This window comes from Schistocerca piceifrons, chromosome 8, assembly GCF_021461385.2.
Source record: "Schistocerca piceifrons isolate TAMUIC-IGC-003096 chromosome 8, iqSchPice1.1, whole genome shotgun sequence".
Lineage (NCBI taxonomy): Eukaryota > Metazoa > Arthropoda > Insecta > Orthoptera > Acrididae > Schistocerca > Schistocerca piceifrons.
This window is the reverse complement of record NC_060145.1, coordinates 354699357-354720240: the sequence shown is the minus strand read 5'-3', so window position 1 is coordinate 354720240 and position 20884 is coordinate 354699357. Positions and strand designations below refer to the sequence as shown.

The 20884-nt window shown below is 41.0% G+C and overlaps 1 protein-coding gene across 1 annotated transcript in view; it reads right to left on the bottom strand.

Moving 5' to 3' along the window:
- LOC124711550 (histidine protein methyltransferase 1 homolog) overlaps positions 1-20884 on the bottom strand; it is a 50987-nt gene that overhangs the window by 4221 nt on the left and 25882 nt on the right. Inside the window, exon 4 of the mRNA XM_047241686.1 lies at positions 12187-12302. Coding sequence (XP_047097642.1) covers positions 12187-12302 — 116 coding nt within the window. The remainder of the gene's footprint in view (positions 1-12186; positions 12303-20884) is intronic.

Sequence of the window (20884 nt, the reverse complement as noted above, 5' to 3'; positions counted from 1 at the left end):
CAAGAAATTGGGAATAGCAACCATTTCAAAAGAAAATTAAAAATATACCTTAGTAGCCACTTCTACATATTATTTGAATGTCCAGATTAAAGGACTAAAATGCTATGTTAGCTGATGGCAAGTAGCAATGTTTATTGTATAGATGCAAGACAAATGGTAGTGTGTTGTAAACAGGACTCTGTTGTTATGGATGCACATAACTATTATGCTTCAAAAATAACTGTTTGTTCACATAAATAATTTAACAGGGTGAAGGTAACTACATGTCAAAGGATAATTCCCACCTTCAGAGAAACTGGTGTTGGAGCAAAGGGTCCAAATAGCCTGGATCGTGAAGCAGCCATTGAAATCAAGCATGTTGTTCTCAGCAGCATGCTCTGCCACTGGTCATCAACTCTGCTCTTGGACACAGTTTGAAGGTTCCCATTCAGTTTAGTTGGTAGTCATGTCGACATAAAATTTTGTGCAGAAATTATGCCAAAGTTTTCACAGCTGGCCCTGCTTTGACAAGATAAGCCTGTGACAGGACTGGAGTAGGATGTACTGGCTGGGTGTATGAAACAGATTTTGCACCTGGATGGTCCACTGTGGTATGATGTGGTACAAGGAAGGACTAGGTTATCATGCATAGATTGATATGATAGCGAACTGTGGGAAGGGTTCAGGATTGTAGGTTGGATGTTCCTGGCAAACAGTACGTTTTGGTTGATGCCGTCTGTGGTGATATAGAGGAAATGAGGGAGAGGGAGGGCGGTGTATCTTTGCAGCTGAGAGTGGTCACAGCATTAGGTATGTATGTGGATATGGCACAGGAAAACTGTCTGTGAACTAGATTTTGGGGACAGTGCCTGCTTTTGAAGACCTCTGTAAGAACCTCAACAGACTGTGCAGGGATTTATCATCAGTGCAGATGGGATGTCCATGAGTAGTCAGACTAAATGAGAAAGTTCTTTTGATGCGGAATGGATGGCAACTATTAAAATACAGATATTGTTGGTGGTTAATGGGCTTGACATGGTCACAGGTTTAGAGGGATGCATCACAGAGATGGACGTCAATGTCCAGGAAAGTGGCATGTTGGGCTGAGGAGGAAGAGGCAAAGTGAATGGAAGAAAAAGTTCAAGCTGTGGAAGAATGATGATGGGGTGTCTTGGTGGCCCTGTGTCCAGATCATAAAGATATAATCAATGTACCTGAATGAGACAAGGGGTTTGGTATTATATAGATGTCCCATAAATAAGTTGTCATAGGTGGGTGCCATGCAGTATGTCCATGTCTGTCCACAAATTTATTTGTGTATCTTCTCCTCAAAGGAGAAGTAGTTAAGTATAGGGCAGCAGATAGTTAGATGTATAAGGAATGAGATGGTGGATTCAGAGTCAGTAGGACACCACGAGAGGTAGTGTTCGATAGTGGCAAGGAGCACGAGAGATGTCAGTATGCAGCGAGATATTGTGAACTATGATGATTAGGGATCCAGGTGGCAATGGGTTGTGGATGGCAAGGAAACTTTTTGTGTCTTTTATAAGGGAGCTTAGGCTGTGGGAAATTGTTTGGAGGTGTTGGTCAACAAGAGCTGAGATATTTCAGTGTGAACACTCACCAACTACATTGAAGTGCCAGGACTGTTACATTTATGGATTTTGGGCAGCATGCAGAAGGTGAGTGTACAGGGAATGGTTGTGAAGAAGAGGCAGATGGATTTGGAACAGAGCTTTTGGAATGAGCCTAAGGACTTCAGTATGGATTGGATGCTATTGGATTTCTGGGTTGATATCACTATGGCACGGCTTGTAGGTGGAGGTAGTCATACAGTTGGCAAATGCTTTCTGTCATGTGATCGCTATGGTGCATCCTGTCTGCAGGGTCTGTGTTGAGGTTGTGGAGATGTTATTGCCTCTGTTGAGATATTTGTGTTCCAGGAAAGGGATCTGGAACAGGATGGTGAAGCAAGTTGGAGGTAAGGAATTCCTAAAAGGTTACCAAGCAGTGGTTGGGTGGGATTGGCAAGGGAGGAGGGTTGTAGTTGGATGGCAGTATGAACTGCGTGAGGCAATGGTCAATACTAGTATTGAGTTGGAGAGATTGGTAGCAAAGAAGTGTTTCCACTGTAGGGATTGGGAGAGGGAGTGTAGGCCTTTAACAAGTCCAGTTCATGATTGGACATGGGTGAGAAGTGGAAGGTGAGGTCTTGTTTGATAGGACTGGATTCTTTTGTAAGATTGAGAGATCTTTGATGGATAATTTGACAGCAGTGTTTTGGGTTTGTTTAGGTTCTGGGTTTTATGGGATGTTTGGAGGGAGTTTTGGGGGTTGTAGAAGAAGGAAGAGGTCAGCAAGCAGTATTTGGATGCTATGAGGGTAGTGTTGTTCCGTGGCAGTAATATCAATAAACTGAACACTATTGCAGGTGGTGTCTGGAGTGCTCCAAGAGTTGGAAGACAAGGGTTTAATTTGAGAGATATGTAGTTGGGACTGCACAGTAACAATATCATGCAGAGTGGTTCACAGAAGCCGTTATTGTGGTGATTTATTTTCCCTAGTAACAGGTTAGTGGGGCACAGGGATCAGAAGAATCTGGAGTTTTGAAGATTATTGTGAAAGGACAGGTGGCATCCAGAGATGGAATTTTTTCATGGTTAGACCATTTCAGGGAGAGGAGGTGGGGGGGGGGGGGGGGGGGGGAATTCCATAGCATATGCAGCATTTAAGGAACAGGATTTGGGACTGGGTTTCAACTAGGGATAGGGATACTTTCCTGAAATGATGTATTGAGATATCCATTGCCCAGTGTGCTGAAGATCTTATTGAGATCTTCACAGACTTGCACTATCCCCCAAACATAGTCTGCAGACATATTTCCCGTGTAATTCTCCCCCGCCTTCCCCCCATCAATCCTCTGACCACTCCCAAGAACTAGTCGCAAAAGAGGATCCTCCTCATCACCCAATATCACCATGGACTGCTTTCAGCATTTGGCTAACACATGGACTTGCTTGTCAGCCTAAAGCAGTATTGTCTTTCCTCATCATTCAACTGACACTTGTGTCTTCAGCGAATGAACTGATGGCATATGGGTGTACTAGGAGCGTGGTTCATATTCAAGTGCTTCCCTGTTAAACCTACAAAAAGGGTTCTCTTACACTACCATATGCATTTTTCAACAAACTTCTGGAGCATTGTACTGACCGAGATGTATCCACTTCCAGAAGTTTTCCATTTTGTGTATTTCCAGGTGTCAGGAACTCTTACTTTCTGTGATTTATCTGTACACAGTTTACGATTATAAAATAGGTGTTGTTGAAGAAGCAGACTTACAACTAAAAGGATCATGATAGCTAATGATTTTAATATAAAATGTAATGAATGAATCCAGTGAATCACTGATCTCAGCCCATCATCTGATTTCAAGCCAAACTTCAAGGAATTCACAAGAAAGACAGAGAGAACTGCAACCTGTATAGATAATAGTCTGTGAAATTATGCATTTGATGATACAAAAAAAAATCTGCATTGATTCAGGGAAATCTAATCATTCTGCATTGTTTCTGGAGCCGCCAAAAACATATTAACCATACATTAGGAAAGCATGCATCAAACAATACTTCAGTAAATAAAATATAACTTGTTCTACTGCAGACTTAAACAGGCCAATGGGTCATTGTAATATAAGTTCTAAAACTTATGACAATTTCATGAAAGCTTTTTTGTGTGTTTTTAGAGTCTGCCATAAAAAAATTACAAGCATAATAAAATCAACACCTGTTGGTATAAAAGCGCCAAGTGGTAAAAAAGATGCAATGAACTAAACACACAGATTTTATGAACTATGTAAAACAGTATAGAACTGTAATTAGATGGGTAGTAAAGGCAACAAAAGAAACAGTGCACACACCAAATTCATTCTGAACCATAGAAAAACTCCACAAACCTCTAATATTAAATTAAGTGATAATTTCAAATCCTTCAGAAACAGAGCAGAATTATTCAATGAATTTTTTTTTTTATTTTTTATTTTTTTTATATATAAATATATCAGAATGAGATGTTGATGTAACATGTTACCTAGATAATGTCCACCTCTTCAATTTCAATACCCACTAGAATAATTAAAATAGTTCCTAGTTTAAAATCAGAACCCCTGTCTGTAATAATTAGTCAGTCATTTGATGCAGAATGTGTCCCAGATGCTCTAAACTATGCGCAAAGGAAGATGCAGTGAGCTACCAACCAGTAAATCTCCTCCAAGTATTTAAAAAAATTGTTGCAACTGAGATCCTAAATTTCATGGCAAAATCTAATATCATCGCATTAAATTTGTGCAGCATCCAGAAAGGGAAGAGTACAATAAGAGCAATCAAAAAATTCTCTGAGAAAATTTGTTTATCTTTGGACAAGGCCCAAAAAGCCAGGAATTTTCTGTAACCTTACAAAGGCTTATGACTGTGTAAACCAGTTCCTGCTATTCCATAAATTAGGAAGATATGGAATAAACAATAGTGAAATGGGTCAAATCATATTCAATAGATAGAAAGCAAAGTAGTGTTGTAATATCAGGTATAAGAAGTTATTTCTCAGACTGGAAAATTATTTCATGGGGAGCCCCAAAAGTTCCATTCTATGTCTCCAGTGATGCATGCGCACACTTTAAAAAGCCTGCGCATGTGACAGTGCTATGTCATCCACAAAAGGTGCCCAGACTTTTGTTTATGGGTGGGGGTTCACCATCAGAGCCCACCATAGGCCCCAGTCTATTTAAGGCTATCCGAACTATGTTCGACCTCAGTTATCTACGTGTATTGCTACAGCTCTTAATGAACACAATTGGTTCCTGCTGAATGTTACTTAAATACTGTGTTTAGTTGTTAATGCTTCCCTGGAATAAAGTTGTGTTCAGTCTACTGGTTGTGTTGCACTTATACCTAATTACAACACGATTGGTGATGAGTGTGGTCCCAATCTCCATGCAAATTTCTGCTCTGGTTGGTCCTCCATTTATTCTAACAATGGCTGATGGTGTTACAGATGACATTTTATGTCAGTTGGTCGAACAGCAAGACTCATTTGACATGGCATTGCACCACCAATCACAGGTGCTGGACAAAACTCAGGTACTTTGATCACTGGCTTTTGTTTTATCTAATCGGCACACTGCTCAGTCTGTGTCACCCGCTGTTTTGCCCTCCACAGCACCCATGCTTTATCTGCCTCCCTTATCTACATACGATTAGTCTGTTGAGGAATGGGATGCATACCAGAAACATCTGCGATGCATACCAGAAACACCTTCAAGCTTGTGGGATTACTGATGCTATTTTATGTCATGCCTTGTACCTTTCATGGGTATCACCAAGAATGTATCAAGTCCTATGTCAACTTTCTCCTTTGCAGGATCCTTCTTCTTTAATGTTTGACCAAATGTATGAACTTCTTTCAAAATACTACTGTAAGCCCACCCATATCTTCAGATCCCGGGCTGAGTTTACTGCTGTAGGAAGCAACCACATCAGTCCTATTGAGCGTGGGCGGCTGAACTCCATGAGTTAAGTCTTAATCGTTGTTTTGGGTCCGATGTGCATATGGAGTTGTATGCTGATCAGATGGTGAGAGATGCTATCATTTGTTTAGTTCCGGATCGTGAGCTGCAAAAGCAACGCCTCTAGGGCGGAAACCCATCCCTCTCCAAGGTTTTAGCTATTGCACAGTCATTCGAGGTGCTTTGGGTAACCAAACTGAGTCATTGTGTGAGGTATCAGCAATCCAACCTTCTCCTCCACACTGAACTTCAAATAGTTCGCAGAAGAAAGAGAAGGTCACAGTGGTCCACACATGATCACAGCGTCAAGGTGGCTGGCTTCGCTCCCAGGAGTAGCCTAGTAAGACTACAACATGCTGAGAAAATTTATGTGAAATGCATTCCAGATTTTCTCTCAGTTGTTCTGCCACTAATGCTGCTGAGTCGGGAGGTCGGTAAAAGGAGCCAATTACTAACCTAGCTAGGTTGTTGAGTGTAACCTCCACCCATAATAATTCACAGGAACTATCCACTTCTACTTCACTACAGGATAAATTACTACTAACAGCGACAAACACGCCACCACCGGTTGCATGCAATCTATCCTTTCTAAACACCGTCTGTGCCTTTGTAAAAATTTCAGCAGAATTTATCTCTGGCTTCAGCCAGCTTTCCGTACCTATAACGATTTCAGCTTTGGTGCTTTCTATCAGCGCTTTAAGTTCTGGTACTTTACAACGCAGCTTCGACAGTTTACAATTACAATACTTATTGCTGCTTGGTCCCCGCATGTCCTGACTTTGCCCCTCACCCTTTGAGGCTGTTGCCCTTTCTGTACTTGCTCAAGGCCATCTAACCTAAAAAAAGCTGCCCAGTCCACGCCACACAACCCCTGCTACCCGTGTAGCCACCTGCTGTGTGTAGTGGACTCCTGACCTATCCAGCGGAACCCGAAACCCCACCACCCTATGGCGCAAGCCCAGCTTGGACAGTGATGTTACCGCCTGGTTGCCTCCTGTTCACAGTGTACGACACACCAAGCAGCTCCCGGGGCATTGTTGTCTCCTTGACTGATACCGTGCAATGCATGGGACCATATACAAGCGGACTTCGCCAACCACTTTCTGAACGCTTACTGCCTGTTGTTTGTCGATGCGTTTTCTCATTTTCCATATGTCATTCATCATGTCTCCACATCCACAGCTGCCACCGTCACAGCCTTGTCCAAAATTTTTTCACTCAAAGGCTTGCCCACTACATTAGTGTCTTATAATGGTCCAAAATTTTCATTGCAAGAGTTTGCGGCATTTTGTGATTCCCGTGGTATCTGTCACATCCTCGGCCCACCATTCCATCCTGAATCTAACGTTGAGACAGAACGCCTAGTGCAAACATTCAAAACTCAAATAAAAGAGTATGTTGCCTCAGATTGGTTTCTCTCCTCATACTGCTACCATTTCACACCATTTGGCGAGAAGAGCCTGGGCAGAGCTACTCCATGGGCATCAGCCAAGGACACTGCTACACTTTCTGCACCCTCCATCTAGACATCAACCCGTGCAGCCACCGTGGCTCTTCTGGCTGGATGTGGCTATCTGGATCGTATGGAGGACAGACTATGCTTGAGACACCATGATCAGCTTCGCCTTCACGTGGACAGTCGGGCACCCCCTGATGTCACACCATTGCCTCCAAGCCTGTCCACATTGGGCGTCACATCATCTGCTCCTGCCAGTTCTTCACTCCCGTGTGAGTGAGGGCATCTGTTCTCGGTAGCCGAACCAGCAGTTCCGTCACCTGTCCCTAAGCAACTGATGCCAGTATCATCAGCACCATGAGCACCATCATCAGAGGCAATGCCCGATGTCAACATGGAAACTGCCCTGGCATTGCTGGTGTTGCCATATGGTTTGACATGTGAAGGAGGGTAAAGAATGTGTACACGCCCGAAGCAGTTCAGACCGAACACTTACATTGCAGCACGCTATGTTAGCCAGAGCCCAGTGGATGAGGAAGACAGCATGGACATCTTAAGAATCTGTGATCTTCCTAAGAGAGGAGGAAGGTTGTGTCACGTGTGCGTACTTTCAAAAGGCCATATGTGACAGTGCTAAGTCGTCCAAAAAGGAATACTGTGTTCAAGTGGAATAAAGTTATGTTCAGTCTACTGCTTGTGTTGTATTTATACCTAACTACAACAATGCCGAATCCTATTTTTGTTTCATTTAAATGATTTACCTCAAAATATAGCATCCCACTCAGTTTTATTTGCAGATGACACATCTGCACTCATTGGAAGTTAGATCACAGAAGGAGTCATTGACACCCTAAACAGCTTAGAGCATTGGTCTATGACAAAGACCCAAAAAACACAGTTTAAAACTAAACAATCAAAATCATATAACTCCCAAATTACCTGTACAAATCAGGAACTTAGATTCTGTAAAATTGCTGGAGATATATCTTAGAAAATAATTTATCGTGGTCTTCTCACATAACCTACTTGTCAAACAAGTTAAAGTCTTGCATTTGCAATTACGAAACTGTCCTAGGACATGCAGTTGACATGGACATTATAAAAATTGTTTATCACAGCTACTGTAAATCCGTTGTAAGATACAGAATAATCTTTTGGGGGGAATGCAGGTAGTGGAAATAGGATATTACTACAACAAAATCCTGTTCTTACAAATATCAACAATAACAGGAAAAAGACAGATTATATCCTTTTCCTAATATTGTTGATATTCCAACCTGGAGCTTCTATTGTTTTATTATGAGACACATGTGTAATATTAAGACTAGTGATTCATGCTGACCACTCTTTAGACTCTTAATATTTTAACTATTCCATTTATTTATATTTATACTTAACAATCCTGAGTTATTTACAGGAAACCCTTTGCAGCATATGTATGATGGTAGATACAAGATTAATTCCAATTTACTACCTAATGATTTAAAACTCTAATCTTAGTCTCCGCTTGGCTATGAAAATTTATAGAAAATTAAAAGTTAAAAACTTTCAGAGTATGGAATTAGGTTTGCTGAAAAGAAAATTACTTGCTCTCCGTGTGTAACAATATTATTCAGTCACAGAATTTTATATGATGATAAAGTTTCTTTGTATAGTAATGTAATAAACTTGTACTGATAATTGTACATTAAGATTATGTTTCAGATTTTTTGACATTCTATGCCTCAATTACACATGGTGTTAGGGCTACAAGTGAAGGTATTTGTACTGATGACAAGGGACAGTTTATTGAGCAACATCACATCACCATTTACTTAATTTGTAGACTAATAACCGTAGCTATTAAGCATAGTATGTTCGTGTTGTGGCTCGCCGATTTTTCAAAGTGCCGCCACATAGTTACGTGCGTCCTCTACCTGCGGTGCTGTCTGCCAGCCATGCAGCAGCAGCGCCACCTAAGCGGCCAGCCAGCCAGCGGCTGCTAGGCTTGGACTCAGTTATGATTTGACTGTTAAAGTTTACACACGGCTTACTCTGTTTACTTGATCTGTGACTTTCATGTATTGCGTCTTCCTTGAAATATATTTGTTCAACTTGAAGTTATAACAGTTTGTATGTTGGTTAGTACTTCAAAGTACAGGTGGCACAAGCAAGCCATTAATGTTTACTTTCCACTGGGCAGCAGGTCAGGTATTGAAGTGTGGCCATATGGACGCAAAATGAAGTCTAAACTGACAGGAATAGTCCATAATGTGGTGCAGTTACAACAGTGCAGGATCATTAGGTAGCAAATTATGTGATGTGTTTGCGAGAAGACCGTTAGATGCAGGTAAAAAAAAAAAACAATTAACACACTGAAATGGACACATATTAAGTTACCAGTGATCAAACTACACTCTTGGAAATTGAAATAAGAACACCGTGAATTCATTGTCCCAGGAAGGGGAAACTTTATTGACACATTCCTGGGGTCAGATACATCACATGATCACACTGACAGAACCACAGGCACATAGACACAGGCAACAGAGCATGCACAATGTCGGCACTAGTACAGTGTATATCCACCTTTCGCAGCAATGCAGGCTGCTATTCTCCCATGGAGACGATCGTAGAGATGCTGGATGTAGTCCTGTGGAACGGCTTGCCATGCCATTTCCACCTGGCGCCTCAGTTGGACCAGCGTTCGTGCTGGACGTGCAGACCGCGTGAGACGACGCTTCATCCAGTCCCAAATATGCTCAATGGGGGACAGATCCGGAGATCTTGCTGGCCAGGGTAGTTGACTTACACCTTCTAGAGCACGTTGGGTGGCACGGGATACATGCGGACGTGCATTGTCCTGTTGGAACAGCAAGTTCCCTTGCCGGTCTAGGAATGGTAGAACGATGGGTTCGATGACGGTTTGGATGTACCGTGCACTATTCAGTGTCCCCTCGACGATCACCAGTGGTGTACGGCCAGTGTAGGAGATCGCTCCCCACACCATGATGCCGGGTGTTGGCCCTGTGTGCCTCGGTCATATGCAGTCCTGATTGTGGCGCTCACCTGCACGGCGCCAAACACGCATACGACCATCATTGGCACCAAGGCAGAAGCGACTCTCATCGCTGAAGACGACACGTCTCCATCCGTCCCTCCATTCACGCCTGTCGCGACACCACTGGAGGCGGGCTGCACGATGTTGGGGCGTGAGCGGAAGACGGCCTAACGGTGTGCGGGACCGTAGCCCAGCTTCATGGAGACGGTTGCGAATGGTCCTCGCCGATACCCCAGGAGCAACAATGTCCCTAATTTGCTGGGAAGTGGCGGTGCGGTCCCCTACGGCACTGCGTAGGATCCTACGGTCTTGGCGTGCATCCGTGCGTCGCTGCGGTCCGGTCCCAGGTCGACGGGCACGTGCACCTTCCGCCGACCACTGGCGACAACATCGATGTACTGTGCAGACCTCACGCCCCACGTGTTGAGCAATGCGGCGGTACATCCACCCGGCCTCCCGCATGCCCACTATACGCCCTCGCTCAAAGTCCGTCAACTGCACATACGGTTCACGTCCACGCTGTCGCGGCATGCTACCAGTGTTAAAGACTGCGATGGAGCTCCGTATGCCACGGCAAACTGGCTGACACTGACGGCAGCGGTGCACAAATGCTGCGCAGCTAGCGCCATTCGACGGCCAACACCGCGGTTCCTGGTGTGTCCGCTGTGCCGTGCGTGTGATCATTGCTTGTACAGCCCTCTCGCAGTGTCCGGAGCAAGTATGGTGGGTCTGACACACCGGTGTCAATGTGTTCTTTTTTCCATTTCCAGGAGTGTATCTGTACCTATACCCCTAATACTCTGTATAGTCGAGTCTCCTGTGCATTAAATCAACAATTTATATGTACATGATGGGATTCCAAAATTTCGATTCTTTCATATTCAGATAAATATTTCTCAGTTTCTGCAGTTACTCACATAATATGTTCTAACAGCACTACTGCTGCCATGGCCCTCTTTCCATTCTTCCAGTAGACTCTTTTGCAATACCTTAGAAACTCAGTGCGGACAATAAGAAAACTAAGGCATGAGCAGTGTGAGAACACATTTTAAAATCATATATTATTATCTAAGCACTGTGTCTGTCGTTTTAAGTTTTAATACCAGACTATTCTTGCGAAACTCTAAGGAAGCATTGCATTCATTTGCTGACTTTACACAGGACTAGAACTTCCAGAATTTTCTGGTAGGGCTTTCAATAGGAGCAGACTGTGAAAAATTATTGTAGGATCTATGCACAGCCATTTACTTAAGGATCCGCAAGTTATCATTTTGTTTTCTTAATCAGCTATTTTCTTCATCATCTGCCTACGTTCTCTTTCATTGGAAGAGTGTAGCAAATCTTTCTTTTCACAACAGTGTCCAAATCTTAGAATTAAACCATGGCTGGTGTTTGTCACTTAGAATTAAACCATGGCTGGTGTTTGTCATCTTTACTTGATTTATGTTTTTGTACAATATGATTTAGCATGTATGCAAACTGTAACAACACATCTGCATTTATCATGTTTAACTGCGTGTTCTGAGTTCATCTTTTACACAGGATGTTAGTGACAATTAGTTCTACAAAAAAATTTATTCTTGTAACTTTCTTGCAGAACTTTTGTTTTAGGTGACCATTGTCTCTTTGGTAACACATTCAAAAAGAATGAGACTGCTTGTAACCAGAAAGATCCAACTATGTCAGCATAACATACGATAATTAATCTAAATTAACTGATGCCTGTTATTCTTGCCCATGTGATGTCACTGTCACTAGACACAATGTTTCTTTTTGTTGCTACAAACACTACATTAGGCATCTATAATCAATCATCTAAGATTCAATGACTGAACAAGATATCCTCACAAAGACTATAATTCCCCATGCTACAGTGTTCACCCTCTATGAGCTCATTGGTGTGCATCAAATGCTCTGAATACAGCAGTGTAAAAGGAGGCATGGAAAATAATTTAGAAATGGTATCTACTCTATTGAAAATTTTTTTGCTAACATTACTCACACTCTAGCAGAGTTGAATCTCATACTCAGTGAATGGACTCGTAAAATCAGAATAAATACATAACATTAAATTAGAACTCTACACCAGATGCCATTCCAGTTATAACTAATTTAAATGTTTTTGGATCATTATTTTTATTTATTAGTACTCACCATCTGAGCTTTTCCAGCAAGTTTCACTAGCTAAGTCACCAGCAGAGCACAACATACTTTCAAACTGTCTTAGACTACCACCCACTCCAAAATAATATGTTTTTCCTGCTAAATATCTGAAAGTATGATAAGGAAATTCACACATATTCTTTTCTGTTTCAAGCAAAGAGGAATACACAAACCTTAGCAAAAACTATCCCTGCCCACAGACATAATGTACTGTCTGCCAGAAATGAATATATGCGACACTGAAAGCCATGTAGATTTTAGCAGTGAACCCCCCAGAATTTATACATCCATAAAACAATAAAACTGGTAAGTCTATACAATACAGACACAAAGAGTAAGGACTGTATAACTAGATGAGCAACAGAGCCTCCAATTTCATTTTTTTTAAATTTTTGTTATTTATTTATTTTTACCACTGAAGAAATTCCAATCAAGTTTTCATAGACATATAAAATGGAGCAGTCTTTGTTTCATAGCACTCAATCAACCGGAAGAGTAGTACTGTTTACTCAAACCTGATGTGGACAAAGTTGAAGGATAATTTTACTGCTGCTACAAACACAAATGCTGTTGTCTGACTCGTGAGTGACACATATATGAAGATCACTAATACTGGATATTAAAAAGATTTTAGTTCATTGTGCATATTAAATATAGTAATGAGTATTTTAAACACAAAACCAAATATAAAATGCAAACACCACTCACAGATTAGGCATTAGGCCTGTTCCAACATGCCAACTGACATCTAGAAAGCGGTACAAGGAGTCATCTATTTTCATGGGATATGTGATCAGCATGTCATCATCGATCCATTCAGCCATTATTGCCACTAGATGAATACTTATGATACCACTGCTTCTTTATTCTAGCAGCTCCCCCCTCTGGCAAAGTGGACCCTGTTCCAGACCTCTCTACCTCAGAAAAATCCATGTAAATACTGGGAATAGAACCGGTTCATTTAGCATTGAAGGCAGCGACGCTAGCCACTTGGCTCTGGAGGCAAATATTCCATCTAAAAGTCTTTTGCAATGCACATCTGTCTATGTCAATCATTTCCTTTGAACATTAATTGATTGGGCTATTAAAATATTTTGCTTTCTAATCTCAAGAATATAGTTGGGAGAATAATGATTTTCCTGTAATCAATTAGGCAAAAAGGGTCATTTCTTGCACTTATTATACTGAATTTGCTGCTACAGGTGGTATGATCAATATGTTTACAGCACATTTCAAATGACTCAAATGAAAGAAGATGTATGTGATAATCTTTAGGCTCCAAGTATAGCTTTATCACAGAGTTGTTATAACAGCACACTCAAAATTTTCTGTGATATAACAATACCTTGATTTTTCAGCTCCAAAATATATGGTGCATGCATTATACAGTGGCGATAGGGTGATTAAAAGTTATTCATAACTGTATTCTGACAACCTACCATTAAGTGTATAGTACATACAGTACCACCCATGGCATAGTATTATGAGAGGGAACACTTCACTCTGCACCAGAATTTAAACTGTTATGAATCTTCCTGCCATAACAATTGCTTGCCGGCCTGTAAATTAAATTCAGATCAGTGGCTTCTGTGGGCAGTTCATCTGCCCTTGGGTTGTGACTCACTGTTCAATAGCTTAGTGAGAGTGCTGCACACATAAAGCATGGGTCTAGGATCTAGTCTGGCACACAGTTTCAACCTGAGAGCTAATTTCAGACATATTAAGCTGTGGGAAGGCTTGCCTGCCTCAGTGATACTATAGGTGCAACTGCAATGGAGGGGTATTTGTTGAGAGGCCAGACAAACTTGTGGTTCCTGGAGAGGGGCAGCAGGTTTTTCAGTAGTTGCAGGGGCAATAGTCTGAATGATTGACTGATCTGGCCTTATAACATTAACCAAATCGGGCCTAATGTGCTGGTATTGCGAACAGCTGAAAGCAAGGGGAAACTACAGCCATAATTTTTCCCAAGGGAATGCAGCTTTACTGTATGGTTAAATGATGGTGGTGTCCTCTTGGGTAAAATATTCCAGCGGTAAAATAGTCCCCCATTCGGATCTCCGAGCAGGAACTACTCAGGAGGATGTCATTATCCGGAGAAAGAAAACTGGCGTTCTATGGACTGGAGTGTGGAATTTCAGATCCCTTAATCGGTCAGGTAGGTTAGAAAATTTAAAAAGGGAAATGGATACATTAGATATAGTGGGAATTAGTGAAGTTTGGTGGTAGAAGGAACAAGATACAAAATCCAAAATGGGTAATGTAAGAGTAGGTTTAATAATGAATAAAAAAAACAGGAGTGTGGCTAAGATACAGCAAACAGCATAGTGAACACATTATTGTAGCCAAGATCGACACGAAGCCCACATCTACCACAGTAGTACAAGTTTATATGCCAGCTAGCTCAACAGATGATGAAGAGATTGAAGAAATGTATGATGTGTAAAAGAAACTATTCAGATACTTAAGGGAGATGAAAATTTAATACTCATGGGGGCCTGGAATTTGATAGTAGGAAAAGGAAGAGAAGGAAAAGTAGTAGGTAAATATGAACTGGGTGTAAGGAATGAAAGAGTAAGCTGCCTGGTAGAATTTTGCGCAGAGTACAACTTAATCATAGCTAATACTTGGTTTAAGAATCATAAAAGGTTATATACATGGAAGAGGCCTGGAGATAATGGAAGGTTTCAGTTTCCAGGGGCAGATGTAGACTCTGACTGCAATTTTTTGGTTATGATCTGTAGATTAAAACTGAAGAAACTGTAAAAAGGTGGGAATTTAAGGAGATGGGATCTGCATAAACTGAAAGAATCAGAGATTGTAAAGAGTTTCAGAGAGAACATTAGGGAACGATTGACAAGAATGAGGAAAAGAAATACAGTACAAGAAGAATGGGTAGCTTTGAGATATGAAATAGTAAAGGCAGCAGGAGATCATGTAGATAAAAAGATGAGAACTAGTAGAAATCCTTGGGTAACAGAAGAGATATTGAATTTACTTGATGAAAGGATAAAATATAAAACTGCAGGTGAAAAGGAAAACAAAAATGAGATCAACAGGAAGTGAAAAATGGCTAAGCAGGCATGGCTAGAGGACAAATATAAGGACATAGAGGCATATATCACTAGGGGTAAGATAGATACTGCCTTTAGGAAAATTAAAGAGACCTTCGGAGGATAGAGAACCACTTGTATGAATATCAAAAGCTCAGATGGAAAACCAGTTCTAAGCAAAGAAGGGAAAGCAGGAAGGTGGAAGTATATAGAGGATCTATACAAGGGCGATGCAATTGAGGGCAATATTATGGAAATGGAAGAGGGCGTAGATGAAGATGAGATGGGAGATATGATGCTGCATGAAGAATTTGACAGAGCACTGAAATACCCAAGTCAAAACAAGGCCCCAGGAGTAGACATCCTTCTATTAGAACTACTGGCCTTGGGACAGCTAGCCGTGACAAAACTCTACCATCTGGTGCACAAGATGTATGAGAAAGGTGAAATACCCTCAGACTTCAAGAAGAATATAATAATTCCAACCCCAAAGACAGCAGGTGTTTACAGGTGTGAAAATTACCCAACTTTCAGTTTAATAAATCATGGCTGCAAAATACTAACACGAATTCTTTACAGATGAATGGGAAAACCGGTAGAAGCCAACATTGGGGAAGATCAGTTTGGATTCCGTAGAAATGTTGGAACACGTGAGGCAATTCTGATACTATGATTTATCTTAGAAGGTAGATTAAGGAAAGTCAAACCTACATTTCTAACATTTGTAGACTTAGAGAAAGCTTATGACAATGTTGACAGGAATACTCTCTTTCAAATTCTGAAGGTGGCAGGGGTCAAATACAGGGAACGAAATGCTATTCACAGTTTGTACAGAAACCAGATGGCAGTTATAAGAGTCAAGGGGCATGAAAGGGAAGCTGTGGTTGGGAAGGGAGTGAGACAGGGTTGTAGCCTATCCTCGGTGTTATTCAGTCTATATATTGAGCAAGCAGTAAAAGAAACAAAATAAAAATAAATTTGGAGTAGGAATTAAAATCCATTGAGAAGAAATAAAAACTTTGAGGTTTGCTGATGACATTGTAATTCTGTCAGAGACGGAGACCTGGAAGTGCAGTTGAATGGAATGGTCAGTGTCTTGAAAGGAGGATATAAGATGAACAACAACAAAAGAAAAACAAGGGTAATGAAATGCAGTCGAATTAAATCAGGTGATGCTGAGGGATTTCGATTATGAAATGAGACACTTCAAGTAGTAGATGAGTTTTGCTATTTGGGGAGCAAAATAACTGACAATGGTTGAAGTAGAGAGGATATAAAATGTAGAATGGCAATGGCAAGGAAAGCGTTTCTGAAGAAGAGAAATTTGTTAACATCAATTTAGATGTCAGGAAGTCTGTTCTGAAAGTATTTGTATGGAGTGTAGCCATGTATGGAAGTGAAACGTGGACAATAAATAGTTTAGGCAGGAGGAGAATAAAAGCTATCAAAATGTGGTGCTACAGAAGAATGCTGGAAAAGACTGGTAGATCACATAACTGATGTGGAGGTACTGAATAGAACTGTATCATAAATTTCTTTTTTCATCAATTTTAACTTTCAGCATACTTGTGTAGTACTACAGTTCAAAAGCTTCTATTTGCTCCTTGTCTAAATTGCTTATTGTACATACCGGCTGATCAAAAAGTCAGTATAAATTTGAAAACTGAATAAATCATGGAATAATGTAGATAGAGAGGTACAAATTGACACACATGCTTGGAATGACACGGGGTTTTATTAGAACAAAAAAAAAAAAAAATAAAAAAATAAATAAATACAATAAAATAAAATTAAAATTAAAAAAATAATAAAAGTTCAAAAAAGATCCGACAGATGGCACTTCATCTGATCAGAATAGCAATAATCAGCATAACAAAGTAAGACAAAGCAAAGATGATGTTCTTTACAGGAAATGCTCAATATGTCCACCATCATTCCTCAACAATAGCTGCAGTCAAGGAATAATGTTGTGAACAGCACTGTAAAGCACGTCCGGAGTTATGGTGAGGCATTGGCGTCGGATGTTGTCTTTCAGCATCCCTAGAGATGTCGGTCGATCACGATACACTTGCGACTTCAGGTAACCCCAAGCCAATAATCGCACGGACTGAGGTATGGGGACCTGGGAGGCAAAGCATGATGAAAGTGGCGGCTGAGCACACGACCATCACCAAACGACGCACGCAAGAGATCTTTCACGCATCTAGCAATATGGGGTGGAGCGCCATCCTGCATAAACATCGTACATTCCAGCAGGTGTTTATCTGCCGGGCTGGGGATGATGCGATTCTGTAACATATCGGCGAACCTCTTACCCGTCACGGTAGCAGTTACAAAACCAGCATCACGCATTTCCTCAAAGAAAAAAGGCAACATAACACTAGATGTGGTAAATCCAACCCATGCCATGACTTACTTGTCATGCAATGGAGTTTCCACGACAGTTCTAGGATTTTCGGTAGCCCAAATTCTGCAGTTGTGGGTGTCGACAGACCCTCGGAGTGTGAAATGAGCTTCGTCGTTCCACAACGCGTTACTCAACCAATCGTCATCTTCCACCTTTTGAAATGCCCTCACCGCAAATCCCCTCCACTTCACTAAATCGCCAGGTGACAGTTCATGATGCCGATGGATTTTGTACGGATAGCATCGGAGGGTACACCTCAGTGCCAACCAAGCAGTAGTGTATGGAATGCTGGTGCGATGTGCGGCTGCACGAGTGCTGACTTCCCCGTGCGTAGACGAACCCGCTACAGTCTCCATTTCTTCCTGAACTGTCTCAGCAGCATTACGCCCTGTGCTCGGTTGGCAACGGGGTCTATCGTCTAAACAACACGTGGCTTCGAACTTCGAAATCATTCTTGCCACAGCTGCATTTTTAAACGGACGTTTACCCATTCGAATCCCCTTCCTATGGCGATAGGATTGTAATGCTGAACTAGCACATTCCCCATTCTGATAATACAGCTTCACTGAAAGTGCCTTTTCAGGTATCGTCAACATCCTGCGAATGCTGGCGCATCTGATTCTCTCATTCATTACAGCTCCTTTTTATACATGCTTGTCATGCACAGTCACTGACATTTTGCTGTCCAGTGCCATCTGTCAGACATTTTGTGAACTTCGTCCCCCCCCCCCCCCCCCCCAATAAAACCCCATGTCATTCTAAGCATGTGTGTCAATTTTTACCTCTCTATCTACATTATTTTGTGGTTTATTAAGTTTTCAAATTTATACTGGCTTTTTGATCACCCGGTATTTCACTTCTGTACAAAGCTACGCTCCAGACAGATACCTTGAGAACAGGCTCCCAAACACACAAATTTATATTAAATATTAACAAATTTCTCTTATTTCAGAAATGCTTCTCTTACTATTGCAAATCTGCATTTTATATCATCTCTACTTCAGCCACCATCAGTTAAGCCGAGTTCCATGTTTGATTCTTGGTCATAGCTTTTTTCTATTCGATATTTATTTTGGTGTATCTGATAACATTCCGATAATTTGAATACATTTCATTGCCTGTTTTTTTTTTTTTTTTTTTTTTTTTTTTTTTTTTTTTTTTTTTAATAAAACATCAGGCTGTGTGATTTATAATCATATAAGTGTATATAATGTACTGACAACTATTTTCACCACATGACATTACATGCTACAACAGGATGATGCTTAACTCATCTACACCGTGAAAGTGATGCCACTGAAATGTGCCTCTCTTTCTCAACATTGTGATATTTATTTTTTCCAACAGGCAAAGAATTTTGCTGCACAACTTCAAAATCACGCAATATCACAGCGGATCAGAGTATTACAAGATAGGGAGATGCCATCAAAATTCATGCTGTGGTCCATAACCAGTTGTCCACGCCTGTCTTTCGAGATATGCTTTTATAAGCTTGGTACACTTACAAATTGATATCTGATGGATGTGTTTTTAGCAACATGATTCAGATAAGTTTTCTACACACATTGTACCAGAAAAAAATGTCAATGTGGCAAGATTTTGTTCATGTATTGCACTTGGTGAAAGAAATATTTGTGATTTGCCTGTTTCTATGACAATTCACCCTACTGATTGCAAGAACACTCTTGAATAAACCATCAGCTAGGATTATATATTTTAGGTGTATTTTTGTACTATGTATCAGGATGAAAATACCTGTCAATACATTTTACATATTTATTTCATAATGTTTTACTTCAAAAAAATGCAAAGAAAAGTATTCCGATGATCAGAATGTTATCAGAGACACTGAAAAAGCTATCGGATGGGTAGAAAGCCATGACCAAGATTGAACAAGGACCAGCAGTTTGGTAGTGTAATGCCTCAACTGCTCAACGACCGATATCGCTCTGCTAGACATGTAGAATGACAGGTACCCTAGCTACAGCATGAGAACACAAAAACGTTAATAACTTGAACATTATTAACTTTGGACCCCACATCATATTAATAAAAAATGTTTGTTTTTAGACAATCACTGAAAATACAGTTTCTGCCATCAACTTTTTCAAAAAGTAGGGAGTGTCTAACAAAAAGTGGAGACATGTGTCTCTTTATTTTCAGTATAGATCCTCCTCGCAAAACTTGACCAAATTTGAGAGTTCTTAATGTTCACACAGCTGCTTCTCTTTTCTGTAAATTTCTTTCTTATTTCCTAATAGGTGGCCTCTTATCTTTCCCCAATCATGCATGATTCTGCAGCCTTGTGTTTGTCCTTTATCCATTCCTGTTTTTCCATTTTTGTATTTTCTGTCAATCTCATTTTTAAATATATGTAATAGCTTGAACCTACTTGATTTGATCTATTTTAATATTTTCTAATTTTACCAATTAAATTCAATACTTCCTCTGTTATCCAATGATTTCTGCTATGCCTTGTGTTTTTACCTATTTAATCTCCTATTGCCTTCACTATTTGATCTGTCTAAGTTACTCATTTGTCTTCTACGGTATTCCTTTCCCCCGTTTCAGTCAAAAGATGCCTAATGTTCCCTCTGAAACTCTCAACAACCTCTTTAATGGCACGGGATTCAGCTGGGGTGATGTTGGGGGTTGTCGGGATGTTCTTCAAGAAGGACTGGGAGGCAACACTGGATGTGAGGAATTCCTGAAATGTCTGCAAGGGATGGTTTTGGGGGAGGGGAGGAGGATCCCTTTGAGAAGGCAGTCGGAACTGTTCTAGACAGGGTTCAACACTGGGTCTAGTACTTGGGGGGGGGGCTGTGTTTGGGTAGTGAAGTGATATTTCCAGTTGAGGTTCCGGGTGAATGAGAGGAGATCTTTAACCAAGGCAGTGTGATTGAATTTAGGTGTGGGGCTAAAGGTTAAGCCTTTTGATAGAACAGATGTCTCTGGAGGAGAGAGGGATCTGGATGAGAGGTTTAGGACTGAATTGGGACTGGTGATATGTGGCATTTGACTGTGGTTATAGTTGAGATTTGGTCTGTGTGGGGTATGTGCTGGGATGGGGAGATTGAGTAGGGTGGCTAGGCTAGGTTTGTTGGCTATGAGGGGGGTTTGTTGAAGGTTCTGTTGTGGTTGGTGTTTGTGAGGGATAGGGAGAGGGACCCCACTTCTTAGGTGTTGCACTAGCACTGTGGATAGTTTTTTCAGGTGTTGTGTGGCATGGAAC